The 15,760-nt window shown below is 40.4% G+C and overlaps 1 protein-coding gene across 4 annotated transcripts in view; it reads left to right on the top strand.

Moving 5' to 3' along the window:
- ccser2a (coiled-coil serine-rich protein 2a) overlaps window positions 1–15,760 on the top strand; it is a 625,227-nt gene that overhangs the window by 516,228 nt on the left and 93,239 nt on the right. For all 4 annotated transcript variants that reach the window (XM_059640304.1, XM_059640306.1, XM_059640305.1 and 1 more), the window contains one exon: window positions 6,737–6,835. In XM_059640304.1, the coding sequence (XP_059496287.1) occupies window positions 6,737–6,835 (99 nt within the window). The remainder of the gene's footprint in view (window positions 1–6,736; window positions 6,836–15,760) is intronic.

Here is a 15,760-nt window from a genome sequence, read left to right on the forward strand (position 1 = left end):
TTGAGAGGTGATCAGGAAAGATTTCATCGGATATCACTAGAATTTGCTTTTTTAGAAATACTGGTACAATGGGTTTTGAGACCATGCACTCTTTGAGAATTCTGTCCCAGCTGCAGTCTCTTCGTACGTGTTGTTCTACAGCTGTCACCAGATACGAAGATGATTTGATGGTCTTGAGGCCTGCACTGTCATCATGGGTCAGATAACTTGCAGTGATGTCAGGAATCAGAATCTGTTTCTCACACATGGCTTGAGTACTGGCTGAAATTGTTTTTCTGTTTTGCATGCACCTGTAGCCCTGACTGTTCCCAGAGAATCAGAAGGTCATGGATCCCAGTTCCATTGTAGGGTTTAATCTAGTTTGAACTGTCCAGTGCTATACTGAGAGAGTGCCGCGTTAACAGAATCGTCATCTTTCAGGTGAAATGTTGAAATGCAAACTTATGAAATCCTACAGCACTATTTGCTGCCCACGCCAACATTTTACCTTCACCAGAGTCACTTTGAGTAGATTGTTCATTTATCTCATTAATTTGTGTGGAACCTTGAGTGCATTGGGTGTCAGATGTATTTAATTGAACTGAATACTCAAAGATTACAAGAGTTGCTTTTTATTTGCACTAATGTGGGGATGGTTACTTTGACTGGTTTGATTACTAGAGTGCAGTACAGAGTAATGTCAATTGAGATAGAATTACAAAGGGATTGCCTCTTGGTTTTGATCTTGAGAATGGAACACCAGACCAAGCCACCATGAACAAAAGCTGCCGTGAAAATAGGCCAGGATGAAGTCTTGATTGACAATAAGCCAAAGTACTGCCGTTGGCAAAGCACACATTGCGGTTTTCATAATTCTTCAAAAAGGCGATTAAAATTTCTTTCGTCACTTGAAACCTTGGTGATTGAACTGACCATATTAAAGGACAGCGCTGCACCACCGATTTAAATGTCTTCTCCCCACAATTAGAGGACTACCTTGTGGTTGCACACTCCTCAGGTAAAGGGTAACGTTGCCAGAGTCCCAGCACACCATAAGGCTGCTCTTGCTCTTTAGAGGAAGATGACTGGTGGTGAGTTGAACCTGAGGATCACTATGCCTCAGGTGAGGTTAAGAAGGACAGACCATCACAGCCGGTGCAGGAATTTAACCCACACTGTTATATCATCCAGACAACTGAACCAACCAACCCCCATCATTCCCTTGTATTGTCCAGTTGATCCACTTATCTATCAGCTCTGTGTTAAAAATGTTCGTGTCTGTGTTAATAATTAGCATAAAAACAGAGTTTAATATAAAAGAAAGGAAGTTAATGTGGAATTTTTCTGAGATCATGGTTAGACAACAACTGAAGTTGTGTGTACAGGTCGGAGAACCCCATAATAAGAGACTTATGGAAAGAACTTGGTGAGATTGGTGCAGGATGAGAAGCTTTAGCAGGTAGATTTGGGGAAAAACGCCAGTGAGGCCAAGCATGTTGAAGGAAAACCAATCAAAGATTTCAAGGTTATGCAGTTTTGAAAGTCGATAATGAACTATTATTTCCAGATCGACAAATTGTGAACTGCATAACTAAGGAATGACAGCTGGTTTTAAATTACTTAGTGGGGCAAGGACCCAAATTGAAGTGGTTGTGGTGAATTAAAGAGTGAGGAAAAGATAACAGAGGATGGATTTAATGTGGGAAATGATCGATAACGAAAGGAAGAGACGTAAAATATAGATCGAACAATACATCGGCAATGAAACTAGCGGTTGCAAAAAAAAAGGCTAAAACTTAAGGGACTACTTAAATATGATTCAAAACAAAAGAGATGAACTAGTAGAAATGATTGGGATAAAATAGTATGATTGTGGCTATAAGTGAGACATGGTTGAATCATTACCTAGTCCAAGATTAAATAGTGAAGGGTATATGACGCTTCAGAGGCATTAGCTGAAGCTGTGAAAGGGTGGAGGAATGGGTCTGTTAATTAAGGATTATATTAGTACAGTAGAGAGGGATGACATTAGTTCAGGAAAACTGGAAATAGGAGGAGTCTGGGCAGAGATGAGGAATGATGAAAGCAAGTAGTCACTTGTGGGATAGCATGGTATAGAGCTAGATGAACACAGCAGGCCAAACAGCGTTAGAGGAGCAGGAAGGCTGATGTTTCGGGCATAGACACTTAAGGAGCCTAGGCCTGAAACATCAGCTTTCCTGCTCCTCTGACGCTGCTTGGCCTGCTGTGTTCATCCAGCTCTACACCTTGTTATCTAAGATAGGATTAATCACTGACCACAGAACAAAAGTGCCCCTGGGTAACAGCAATCGTAATATGATTAATTGTAATACCATTTAAGAGCAGGAAGTGTGGGTCCAAAACTACTATTTGGAATTGAAACAAGGGCATAAAAATAGAGCTAGCAAAAGTCAACTGGCAATTTAAGTTTAGGGATAGGTCAAAAGAAATGGAGTGGTAAACATTTGAGGAGATGTTTCAGAAAGAGCAGAACATTCCAACAAATAAAAATTCAATGAGATAGACCTGCTGTCATGTTAACTTATAAAATGGAGTCAAAGGTAATATGAAACTCAAAGGCATAATTCTGCAAAGGAGGCAGGTCAGACAATTGGACAGAAGATTAAAAAGCAAAAAATAGCGGAAGATTAATAAGGAGCGAAACATTAGTGTACGAGATTTAGTTGGAGAAAAATATAAAAACAGGAAAAATTTCTTCAGATATTTTAAAAGGAAAAGAGTTATCAAATTAAGTGCTGGACCTATAGGAAATGAGTCTGGGGGATTAGTAACGGGGGTAAACAGATGGCAGATTAATTGAACGGATATTTTGCATTTATCTTCATATAGAGGATATAAGTTTCATCCCAGAAATAGCTGAAAAATCGGGACTTGAAAGGGGGGTGGAGCTCAAGAAATTTTCAATTACCAGGGAAGGAGCATTGAATAAATTATTGGAGGTGCAAGTTGACAAGTCCTTGGGTCCTGATGATGATAGGTTGTTAAAAGAAGTAGTGAGTGAGATAATTGATACATTAGCTTTAATTTTCCAAAACCCATGAGATTTGGGGAAGGTTCCTTTAGATTGGAAAATTGTTAATATGACTCCTTGATTCAAAAATGGGGCGAGGTAGAAAGCAGGAAACATTGGTATAACATCTGTCATTGGGGTTATGTTGGAAGCTATTACTAAAGATATTATAACAGGACACTTGGATAGATTCAGAGTAATCAGGTAGAGCCAGTATGGTTTTGAATCATGTTTAAGTATTTTACTGACATTCTTTGAACTAGTATTTTGTGCTGTGAATAAAGGGGAATCAATGAATGTATTGTATTTAGATTTCCTAAAGGTATGTGATCATGTGTCATATTGAAGGTTATTGTGGAAGATAAAATATTGTGGTGTAGGTAGTAACATATTGTCGTGAATTGAAGATTGGCTGGCTAACAGGAGGCAGAGAGTAGGAATAAATGGGTCTTTTTCAGGCAGGCAGGATACCATTAGTGAAGTTTAGAAGAGCCATACGTGACTTAATTAGAGCACATAAGATCCTGAGGGAGTGAATGTGACGAGTGTTTCGTTTTGTGGAGGAATCTAGATACTCGGAATCATAGTTTAAAAATAACAGGCCCCCATTTACACCAATACCTGTAAATTTCCATCCAATCCACTCACCGTCCTAATTTGGAAGTATGTCGCTGCTTTTCTGCTGTCGTTGGAATAAAATCCTGGAACTCTCTCCCTAAGGATATTATGGCTCTCCTTCCAGCACATAGTTTAAGAAAGCACCTTGATGCCACCTTCTCAAGGGCAGGTAGGGACAGGTAATAAATGCTGGCCCAGGCTGTGATTTCCATTGTCCATGAATTAATTTAAAAATAATGGCTAAATGGAGTAGATTTTTCCGGAGTCTGTTTTATAAGAAAATGGGAAACACAAGCCTATGATATTGTTTAAAGGGATATGTGATCTTCAGGGGAATTGCAGAATAAATATAGAGGCATCAAACAGAAAACACTGTATTAAAAATTATTTTCCCTTGAAGTGCTAAAATTTTCCAAATCTTCCTTCTGTTGTTCACACAGTGAGTCAAATGGTTAACTTTTGTGTTGTTATTTCTATACAACTCACAATTGGCTTTGCCTTACTTGCTTCAATTCTCCAGTTCAGCATCTTAAGCCACAAAAGGACGGAAATTTATGCTGTAGCTATTGCATTTGAAATAATGTGTCTGTAATCTTTTCTGCAACCCTAACATTGCCCAGTGTTCCAATACTTTTAGTTGTCTGTCACACCATTTTATTGTTAGATTACATTCAGTGAAATATCTGCATCATATTTGTGATGGTGTAATTATGAATAGTGTAGTTCTTCACTTTAATTATGACCAAATTCACTCCACTAGCTGGAAGCTGGGAAATCTGTCACTGACCAGGAGACTATAAATGGACCATCCAGCAGCTGCTGAAAGAATGCATTTGTCTACGTTCTTTGACTGGCGTACACTCCATCTGTTCCTGATTAGAATAAGAACATTGTGATAAGGACAGAAACTCATTACTGCAAGAAATTGCTTTGCCTCAGGAAGTACAACATGGTGTGACATCTCCAGAATATGAATCTATCTCCAATAAGTGCTTCGTTAATGAATATATAATTAAATAAGTTTGCACTAATATTTACTTACTGTTTGCCAAATTACAGATTTTTGTTAATGCATTATTCATAAAACAGACTCTAAAGAGCACAATTGAGGTAGAAAGTTTGGATTTTCTAAGGTTTCTGTAGTCAATGGTGAACCGTAAGTATATAAAACTGCAGCATGTTATGATGCATCATTTGATATTATTTTTGAGTGTGATGAGAAAATATTGTATTTATATAGTTCATTGTCACAACACTCAGAAATGTCTTGATTAATTCCTTTGAATTGCAGTGACTGCTGTTACATGAACAGATATAACAACAAGCAGTTCAAGGTGCTATCAAATTATCTGATTCAAATGCACACTGTGTACCTCACTCCCAGTCATATTTTTTAATAAACTGCAGTGGGGAACATGACTGATCAGAAACAGCAGTACCTACATAGAACTAAAAACGGAAAATATTCAGCAGGTCAGGCAATATTTCAAAATTTGCAGGATGATGTGAAACTTGGAAGCAATGTGGGTTGTGAGGAACAGCATGTAGAATTTCGAGAGTACATAAACACGTTGGTACTATGGGCTTACAATTATGAGACTAAGTCAATTTAGAGAAGAGTTAGGTAATTCAGTTTGTTTAGTATAAGTAAAGTTATCGTAGTCTTAGAAGGCCATGGGGGTGATCTGTCATTGAGAGAGACGACTGGTGATGGTTTAACCTGAGGATCACCAGCTTCAAATGAGGGATGAGGTTGAGAAGATGGAACCTTCACGGTAACCTCACCTGCACTGTTGGTGTCACTCTGTATCGTGAACCAGCTATCCAGCTGACTCCCCCCACCTGCCCTCCCCAATTCATTTTGATAGAAACAACATAGACACAAAGTAAGATAAAGTGCACAATTCCAAAGAGAGTGCATGAGTAGATGGACACGTCTGTATATGTGCATAAGCTATGACAAGCTGAGCAAGTGGTTAATTAAATATCAGGTTTTATTAGTAGAGCCATGAAGCACTCAGAACAAGGAGGTTTTGTTAAACTGGTATGATAAATTGGCAGCAACCTCAAGTAGAGTGTTGGATCCTGTTCTGGCACCAGGTTTTCTAAAGGATGTGAGAGCATGACAGGGACTGCAGAAATGGTTCTCACAAATGATGGCTTTCACAAATGATGGCTCTCACAAATGATTCCAGGGAGGAAAGCCCCCTCCTTCATAGATTGTAGAAATTAGGACTACTTTGCTTGGTTAAGAGAAGATTTTATAAGGATGTTCAGGTTAGGTGCAGGAAACCTGTTCCTGTTGGTCAAAACATTAAGAAAAAGAGGACACAGATTTAAGGCCTTTGTTAAAAGAGGCAACGGTAATGTGAGAAGTGTTCATGCAGTGTGAGTGGTTAAAATTTGTGGAGAGAACGCAAGTTAATATTTGTGGTTGACCATTTCCTTTTCTGAGTCCAGCTGGTTGGTCTCAGACCTCAATTACCAGCTTTTTTTCTTCTTAAAAATGTTGCCAAATGTGCAGAGCGTTTCCAACATTTTCGGTTCTTTTCAGATTTCCAGCATCTTCACTATTTTGATTCTGCAGTAACAAGATAAAATATTTTTTTAGCATAATTAAATACAGAAAGATGTTTGAGTGGAAGGTAATTTGAGAAAAATTGACAATGAGCTGTAGGAGGGGACAGTAGGCAGGTGAGCAAAAAGTTGGCCTAAGCTGCTTAAAGGAGAAGAGAAAGGTAGAAATCGAGAGAGATTTAGATCAGGAATATTAGGATTTAGGACCTCGATGTCTGAAAACAAATGCAGCAATTGCTCAGTGAAAAGTGGAAGATAGACAAAAGGCCAGAGTTGCAGAAACACCGAGCTATTAAAAGGTTCTAGGCCTGGAGATGATTACTAAAATAAGGAGGAGTGTGGATTTGAATGAAAGAGTAAAAATATTCAAATTGTGACTTTCAGGGATCAATGCAAGTCAGTGGATCTCGTTGAATGGCGAGAAAAGCACCAGTGTGAGTTGGAAATATTTGATGTGACTGCCTTGATTGCCTGATCTGTCCTGACTCATTCTATCTGTTTTGTACACAGAGCGCCAGATGTAATTGCCAGAAAGGAAATTCTGAAACGCAAAGACCAGCATTTTCAAATGCTGATAAAACCACCCAAACAGTCAATAAAGGAACTTCTGTAAGTCCAGCTTCTCCAAATATTTTGGCATTTCAACTGCTTTCATCATCTTGTTTGTCATTAATTATTCATTTTCGCTCTGTCTTGCATCTGCATGTTGATCTTAAAGTAACTCCAGGTAAAGTTACCACATTAAGGGGTGTGAATACTGGCATGTGAATGAGTAAGAATGTTGAAAAAACACATCTCCTTTTAAAAATAACCTATTGTTTTGCCTGGCTGCTTTGATTTCATTTGGGAAAAACCCAACCTTTCACTGCAAGCCTAACTGTTCCTTCCTTACTTGACATGCCCATCCAATTGTTAAGAGGCTATGGCTTGAGGAGCTTGCACAACAGGAATTATCGTGCTAATAAATAAAGGTTATTATTTTCTAACCAAGTTTGTTGAATTATGTGTTCAAAGTTGGGAGAAATATTACTGGAAATCGAGCAATTCTGGCATATTTCTCAAACTGACTTCACGAGAAGAGGGTTCGCGCTGATTATTGTTAAAGGTTGCATTGACAAAACCCAAACCCAATTCTGTCTTTCATCAATATGTTGCTAACGTAATGGAATACATTGTGATAGTAAGTGAAAATAGCAAATCCACAATAAAAAAAGTTTAGTGTTCTAATTCAATGCAGCTTCAGTCATCCAGCCTAATGGGGGATCTGACTATCACACTTCCTATCATTCTGTCTGTTTTTAATATTTCAAAATCCTTTGTTTACACGGAAAGCACTAAAATAAGTGGCCCAATATTGCAGGTAGTGTTCATTTTCACTTAATTATACACTTGCTGGAACAGGTTTCCCTAACACTTCCATTTTCTGAGAGCCATGCAAGTAATATTAGAACAAGTGAAATATTAATAGCATTGTGCCAAATGCCTGTGCTTGCAGACAAGCTACATCCTGAAATTTTTTTAAAGGTGTAAGGTATGAATACTCCATCATTAGGCTTAACATTTCATCCTACTGATCATATATGACACTGTGCTAATCTGTGCTCTCTCTTTCATAAATCCACCTGCAGTCCGTACATGCAGCCCTAGATATAGCTTCTGACATCCATCCTGTCACTCGTCCTTGCTTGTCGCTGCCTCCTGTCTTAGCTCTCCTCCCACAGCTCTACTGTCTTAGGTCTCACTGACATTATTTGCTGCTTACCCATGGGACTTGTTGCTTCTGCTGATTAGCTTCATTCAGGTTAGCAGCCAGAATGAGATTGCTCATTGCGCTGTGAGATGATACAGCCTAGAATCTGACCTGTGACACAATAAATGAATTTAGGTGAAGATCCTCACAGCTAGCAGACAGCAGTCTTTCATACAATGCTGGGATAGAAAGTGCTATAGCCAAATTTGTACATGACACTAAAATAAGTTGGAAGATAAATGGCAACAATATAATAAGTTTATAAATGGATATGGTTAGTTTAGATGAATGGACCAGAATTTTGGTTGGAGGAAAAGAAAGGCAAATTGTTTTCCCTAAATTGAGAGAAACTTGGGTGCTTCAGTGCAGAGGCATCTGGGTGACCTTATGTATGCATCACAGAAAATTAGTATACAGGTACAGCGGGTAATAAGGAATTTGGACATTTATTGCTAAATGAGTAGAGTGTGAAAATAGAGAAGTATTGCTGCAACTGCACAAGGCATTAGTGAGACCGACCCTGGAATGTTGCGTACAATTTTGGTTGCCTTGCTTGAGAAGGGATACAATGTTACATTGGAGCCAGTCTCGGAGGAGATTCACAATGCTGATTACAAAGATGAGGGGTTTGTCTTAGGAACAGTTTGATTAGCTTAGGCCTATATTCTCTGGACTTGAGAATGAGAAGAGGTCTAATTGAAGTATTCAAGGGTTGTGAATCTGTGGAATTCACTACCACAAGTGGTGGATGCCAGTAAATTTAGGGAGATGAACAGATTTGTAATTAGTAATGGTTTGAAGAGTTGTGGAGGGTGGGCAGGAATGTAGAGTTGAGGCTGACATGAGATCAGCCATGGTATCTGAAATGGCTCGAGGGACTGAATGGCCTACTCCTCCTGCTTCTAGTTCTGATGTTCTTATACCATTAATTACAGGTGGATTCTGTCGTTTTCTTTGAGCAGTACATTTCATTTTAATTCTGCCTTTTAAATCATAACATTACAGCAATGTATTTATTTTTCCTTGATGTTCTTTACTTCTTCATGTGCTAGCTTTTGCTTAGTTTCAATTAGCCTGTCTTAGCACCAACAGAAACCTGAAATATGTTCAGAAATCAAGCGGAAGCACGAAATTAAAGTTTCCTTTATCTTAATTAAAATGTGTTCTCCATTAAATTGAAAATGATATATATTGTACCATGCTGCAGTGTAATCTATCTGCATACAAGATCTGGCACACAAGCATTTTCAGTGTTCAGTTGTCAAACATCAGCAATAGGAAGTAATTCTAATTTGATTTTAAAAATATAAAATATGCTCAGGAAGGAATCTAAATTGGTTATATTTCAGCTGAAGGTTTGTCCGGTGTAATTTTCCCTTTCCCCCGCAGCTGCCCATGGAGCTGTGACATCTATAAGCTATACTTGTGTTGACATATGCCCAGTTTAAAGTTCAGTAAATTCTTCAGCCAAAACATTCCAGCTAATGCACATCCTGTTAAAGTTTCATATTTGAGAAATTAATTTGCACCTCTAGCCTATTCATACTTTTTGTTTTGCAATGATGGTTGCAAAAGCACATTTGTCTGACTAATGATTGATTCAGTTAATAAGCAGAGCTTCATTTCAAAATCAGATGGTAATTTTTTTCCAGATATGATACTTTCTGCAACATACAATTATCTGTTGAAGAAATTGTAATTACTAATGTACCAGAAATGGTGGGGAATACAGTGTTTTATGAGAGAGAGGCACTGTGTCAGGAGAGAAATGGTGTTGAGGAAATTGATGGCTCATTGATTTCTGATAAATCCCCAGGTCCTGATAATCTACATCCTGGATTATTAAAGGAAGTGGCCCTCGAAATAGTGGATGCATTAGTGGTTATTGTCCAAGGCTCTTTAAATTCTGGTACAGTTCCTACAGATTGGAGGGCAGTTAATGTAACCCCGCTAATTAAAAATGATGAAAGAGAGGCCAGTAAGTAAAATTAAAATGCATGGCATTGCAAATAGTCTATTGAGATATAAATAAAATTGGTTAACAGACAGGAATTAAATAGTAGGCAGTCGCTGAATCAGGATCGGTACTAGGACCAAGCTATTCACAATATATATTAATGATTTAAATAAAGGAACTAAACAGAATATCTCAAACTCTGCAGATGACACCAAGCTGGGTGGAAGGGTGAACTGTCAGGACGATGCAGACACATGGCAGTGTGATTTGTTAAGTTGAGCGAGTGGTCATTTACATGGCAGAAGCAGTATCATGAAGGTAAACGTGAGGCGATCCACTTCTGTAGCAAAAATAGGAAGACAGATTATTAGTTGAATGGCTATAAACTGAGAGAGGGGCAACTTCAATGACATCTGGGTGTCCTTGTGGGCCACTGGCTGAAAGTAAGCGTGCAGCTGCAGCAGGCTGTAAAGAAGGCAAACTGTATGTTGGCTTTCATAGTGAGAGGAAGGATTAGAGTACAGTCTTGCTCCCATGATAACAGGCTGTTGGTGAGATTACAAGATAATAAAATGTGAGGCTGGATGAACACAGCAGGCCCAGCAGCATCTCAGGAGCACAAAAGCTGATGTTTCGGGCCTAGACCCTTCATCAGAGAGGGGGATGGGGAGAGGGTTCTGGAATAAATAGGGATAGAGGGGGAGGCGGACCGAAGATGGAGAGAAAAGAAGATAGGTGGAGAGAGTATAGGTGGGGAGGTAGGGAGGGGATAGGTCAGTCCAGGGAAGACGGACAGGTCAAGGAGGTGGGATGAGGTTAGTAGGTAGGAGATGGAGGTGTGGCTTGGGGTGGGAGGAAGGGATGGTTGAGAGGAAGAACAGGTTAGGGAGGCAGAGACAGGTTGAACTGGTTTTGGGATGCAGTGGTGGAGGGGAAGAGCTGGGCTGGTTGTGTGGTGCAGTGGGGGGAGGGGATGAACTGGGCTGGTTTTGGGATGCGGTGGGGGAAGGGGAGATTTTGAAGCTGGTGAAGTCCACATTGATACCATTGGGCTGCAGGGTTCCCAAGCGGAATATGAGTTGCTGTTCCTGCAACCTACGGGTGGCATCATTGTGGCACTGCAGGAGGCCCATGATGGACATGTCATCTAGAGAATGGGAGGGGGAGTGGAAATGGTTTGCGACTGGGAGGTGCAGTTGTTTATTGCGAACCGAGCGGAGGTGTTCTGCAAAGCGGTCCCCAAGCCTCCGCTTGGTTTCCCCAATGTAGAGGAAGCCACACCGGGTACAGTGGATGCAGTATACCACATTGGCAGATGTGCAGGTGAACCTCTGCTTAATGTGAAAAGTCATCTTGGGGCGTGGGATAGACGTGAGGGAGGAGGTGTGGGGGCAAGTGTAGCATTTCCTGCGGTTGCAGGGGAAGGTGCCGGGTGTGGTGGGGTTGGAGGGCAGTGTGGAGCGAACAAGGGAGTCACGGAGAGAGTGGTCTCTCCGGAAAGCAGACAGGGGTGGGGATGGAAAAATGTCTTGGGTGATGGGGTCGGATTGTGATGGCGGAAGTGTCGGAGGATGATGCGTTGTATCCGGAGGTTGGTGGGGTGGTGTGTGAGAATGAGGGGGATCCTCTTTGGGCGGTTGTGGCGGGGGCGGGGTGTGAGGGATGTGTTGCGGGGAATGCGGGAGATGCGGTCAAGGGCGCTCTCGACCACTGTGGGGGGAAAGTTGCGGTCCTTGAAGAACTTGGACATCTGGGATGTGCGGAAGTGGAATGCCTCATCGTGGGAGCAGATGCGGCGGAGGCAGAGGAATTGGGAATAGGGGATGGAATTTTTGCAGGAGGGTGGGTGGGAGGAGATGTATTCTAGGTAGCTGTGGGAGTCAGTGGGCTTGAAATGGACATCAGTAACAAGCTGATTGCCTGAGATGGAGACTGAGAGATCCAGGAAGGTGAGGGATGTGCTGGAGATGGCCCAGGTGAACTGAAGGTTGGGGTGGAAGGTGTTGGTGAAGTGGATGAACTGTTCGAGCTCCTCTGGGGAGCAAGAGGCGGCGCCGATACAGTCATCAACGTACCGGAGGAAGAGGTGGGGTTTGGGGCCTGTGTAGGTGCGGAAGAGGGACTGTTCTACGTAACCTACAAAGAGGCAGGCATAGCTGGGGCCCATGCGGGTGCCCATGGCCACCCCCTTAGTCTGTAGGAAGTGGGAGGAGTCAAAAGAGAAGTTGTTGAGGGTGAGTTGGTGAGATTACACCTGGAATATTGTGAGCAGCTTTGGTTTTCTTATCTGAGGAAGGATATTCTGGCTACAGAGTGAGTGCTGCGAAGTTTTACCAATTTGATGGTAGCCTGACGGATGATGGGAGATTGAGTTGGTTCGGGTTGTATTCATTGAAGTTTCAGATAAAGACGGGGTATCTAATAGAAACCTATACAATTCTAAGTAGTCAGGGTTGATGCAAAGTGTTCCAGAAGGCGGGGGAGTCCAGAACCAGGGGTCATAATTTAAGGATAAGTGGTCAACCTTTTAGGACAAGATGAAGAGAAATTTCGTCAGCCAGGAGTGGTGGGCCTGTGGAATTCACTACCACGGAAAGTAATTGAGGCCAAAGCGTTGTCCTTTAAAGAAGGAGGTAGATGAAGTTCTTGTAGCCAAACAGATCAGAGGAAATGAGGGGTGAGTGGGATTTAGGCATTGAGCTGGATGATCAGCCATGATCATATTGAGTGGCAGAGCAAGCTTAAGGGGTAGAATGTCCAATTCCTCCTATTTTCAGTGTTTCAGTGTATCATTTTAGGAAGGGAATGATGTTAATTGAAAAGGACTCTCATCAATTGACTGTAAAAATAACCGCATGTAGCCAGCCCATGAATTTAGCTTTGTCGTGAGATGTGGTGCTACTATCAGACTGTTAATCCAAGACCCCAGGTAAAGTTCTGGGGCCTGGGTTCAAGTCCTGCCATGGTAGATGGTGGAATTTGAATCCAACAAAAGTCTGGAATTAAGAATCTAATGATGACCATGAAACTGTTGTTAATTGTCAGGAACAACTCATCTGGTCCACTAATGTTTTAGGGAAAGAAACTGCCATCCTTCCCTGATGTGGTCTACACGACAGTCCAGACCCACAGCAGTGTGGTTGACTTGACTGTCCTCTGGCCAATTAGGGATGGGCAATAGGCCTGCCCAGTGACGCCCTCATCCCGTGAATTAATTTTATAAACTAAAACTATCAGTAAGCTGCTAACAAAATTTGTAAGCATGAGTCTATGATTTTTTCATAGCATGCTGTGTATATTCTGTATTTTAACAAAGTATATTTAATTCAAGATCAGTTGATATGTTTCGAAATGAGCTGGATCAGTACATATTGAGAGAGATGGTAGAGGATTGTAACATTCAGATTATTAAGGCAATTCTGTAACTTTATGTATAATTTGTTTGATTGCACTTCGCATATAGGTAGTGTACAATTCTGGTCACTAAGGACGGAAGGTATTTCAGTTAATGAAAGGTTGCAGAAGAGAGTAATCAGAACATTTGAGGGGATGAAAGGATTGGACTGGAGGAGCAATTATGTCAATAATCCGATGTTCCCACTGGAGAAATGAAAGTGGAGAGGGTATATGATTGCTATTATTAGGATCTCAAGGACTTGGATAAGAAAGATCAAGACAAACTGTTTCATTATGTCCAGAATAGTAGAACCAGAGGACATGACCCGCACCTGAAGGGATGTAAATTCAAAACCGAAGGAAAAAATAAATAAATGAACGAGTGTTCAGTGAATAAAATGGACTTTCGAGGGAGTGAGTAGAAACTGTCTTGATTAATTTAAATGCGAATCGTATGTACATATATGCATTTGAGAAAAGAATGTTTTAGGATCCAATAAATGAGTTAATTGATATTTGACTGTGCTGACTGGACTGATCAAAGACCCCTCTGTTATCATCTAGTAGGTTCTGGCAAGCGTGCCTGCAACCAAATGAAATTAGGGAGTAGTTGATAGTTACGTATTAATTAGGGGATCATTGGGTAAGTATTTATATTAATAGGGAACAAGTAATCAGTGGTGTTGAAGTTTGTGGTGTGTGAACTAAAAATAAAATTCTTACTGTGGAAGTATATGACTGGACTCTGTCTAACCAACATTTTAACTTCTTGTACTGAACATGCTTTTCATTGAGTTTCATCTGCCATCTCTCTGTCTATCTCTCAAGTATATTCAAATCTCCTGTAGTTATTCAGCTATACGGTTTACCACCTTCATTTGGTTTGTGTTATCTGCAAATTTGTCATTGTTGTTTTGTCTTAGAGCTCCAAAGAATCCTTTCAGATGCTAAGAAAAAGATGATTCATAACACAGATCCTTGCTATCAGCATTGATAACTTTGTCCCAGATGGTGACACCAGTCCCCGCTTCATCTCCTCACTGTGTGACATTTTTCACTGATTACAATGTTCTGTTTCGACTTTCAATACCAGTTTCCAAATGAGTTAAAAGGCCACAATGAAATACAAATGCACCCAGCCACTACCTACTGAACATTTGTCATCCCTTCAATAAAATTCAGTAAATTAGATTAACAAGTTCTTTCCTTCTTCAATACATGATTAGTGATAATTCATGACTTCATTTCTATGCAGATGCTGCATGATCTCATCTTTAAGAAGGGTATCTTTACCTTTGTCCACAAAGGAATGTAAACTGGTCCGTGATTTCCCTTCTGTGGAGTGGCTTTCCACGCTAACTCCTTGAAGAGTTAAACGAAAATTTCTAGTGTCAAGAAAAGCTTTGGAAATTTCTTTCTAAATGCCCTAAAACATTCAAGCAAATTTTAAGAGATAATCTTGTGTATATGATAGCAGCCCTAAAACATGTAATCACCTTTAGCCAGAGCATCTAATATCCTTGGACTCATTCTGGACCTGGATAAGTGCTCTCATTTAGAGCAAGAAGCTCAATTTGTTTCCCCTATTTACAAAGGAAAATGAATATTTTGAAAATGAGTACAAAGAGGATCAACAAGGAGGGTTCCTGGACTCCATCAATATGTTGCAAACCAAGGCTCAAAGAAACAAACATAGCTTGTTTCTAAATTCAGAGTTTGGTAAAAAAATTTCCTCCCTTCAAATTGATTAACTCCAGATTTGTGGAATAGACTTCTGCTTAATATTCTTCTCAGTAGAACTATGTAAAGATGATAAAACGAGGCAGATGATTCAAATGCTGTATAAAACAAGATGATTCAGATGTTTTAATAACACATGGAGGGCATCTGGTCAGATACAGAAAACTTACTTGGCTATCCACACTTTAAGGAGAAACATTTGAAGCTTTATCATGTCAAAACCTTTAATTGGGTTACTCCTTTGCAATAAAGTCACTTATCACAGTCCATGATAGGAATAGGTTATATGTGGTTTACATTGAGTGTCCACTTCATAAGTCATGTTTGGGTCAATGATATGGAGTGCAGGTGGACCTGGGGACATGGTGGTCATGGAGGGTTAAGTAGAACTCCTGAGGGATAAGCAGTAATGTGCATGGAGATTAAAACTCAGTGCAGCCCACTTCTTCTATTTTATATTTTTCAAACCCAACCCAGTAATCTAATCATTCATTTTGATTTATTTTCCCCATTTCCCAAAGCAGCTGTCCCTATGACTTTTTAATAGTCAGCTTGCTGAATTTTGAGTACTTTGGGCTATGCGCCATGTCTGTAGGAAGTTAATTTAAGATTGCTGATGCGAGTATATGTTGGCCCCCTGACAGGGAAGAGAGAGGAAGAAAATCATCCCACTTTAAAGGACAATAAACAA

Source organism: Stegostoma tigrinum, chromosome 37, assembly GCF_030684315.1.
Source record: "Stegostoma tigrinum isolate sSteTig4 chromosome 37, sSteTig4.hap1, whole genome shotgun sequence".
In the NCBI taxonomy this organism is placed as follows: Eukaryota; Metazoa; Chordata; class Chondrichthyes; order Orectolobiformes; family Stegostomatidae; genus Stegostoma; species Stegostoma tigrinum.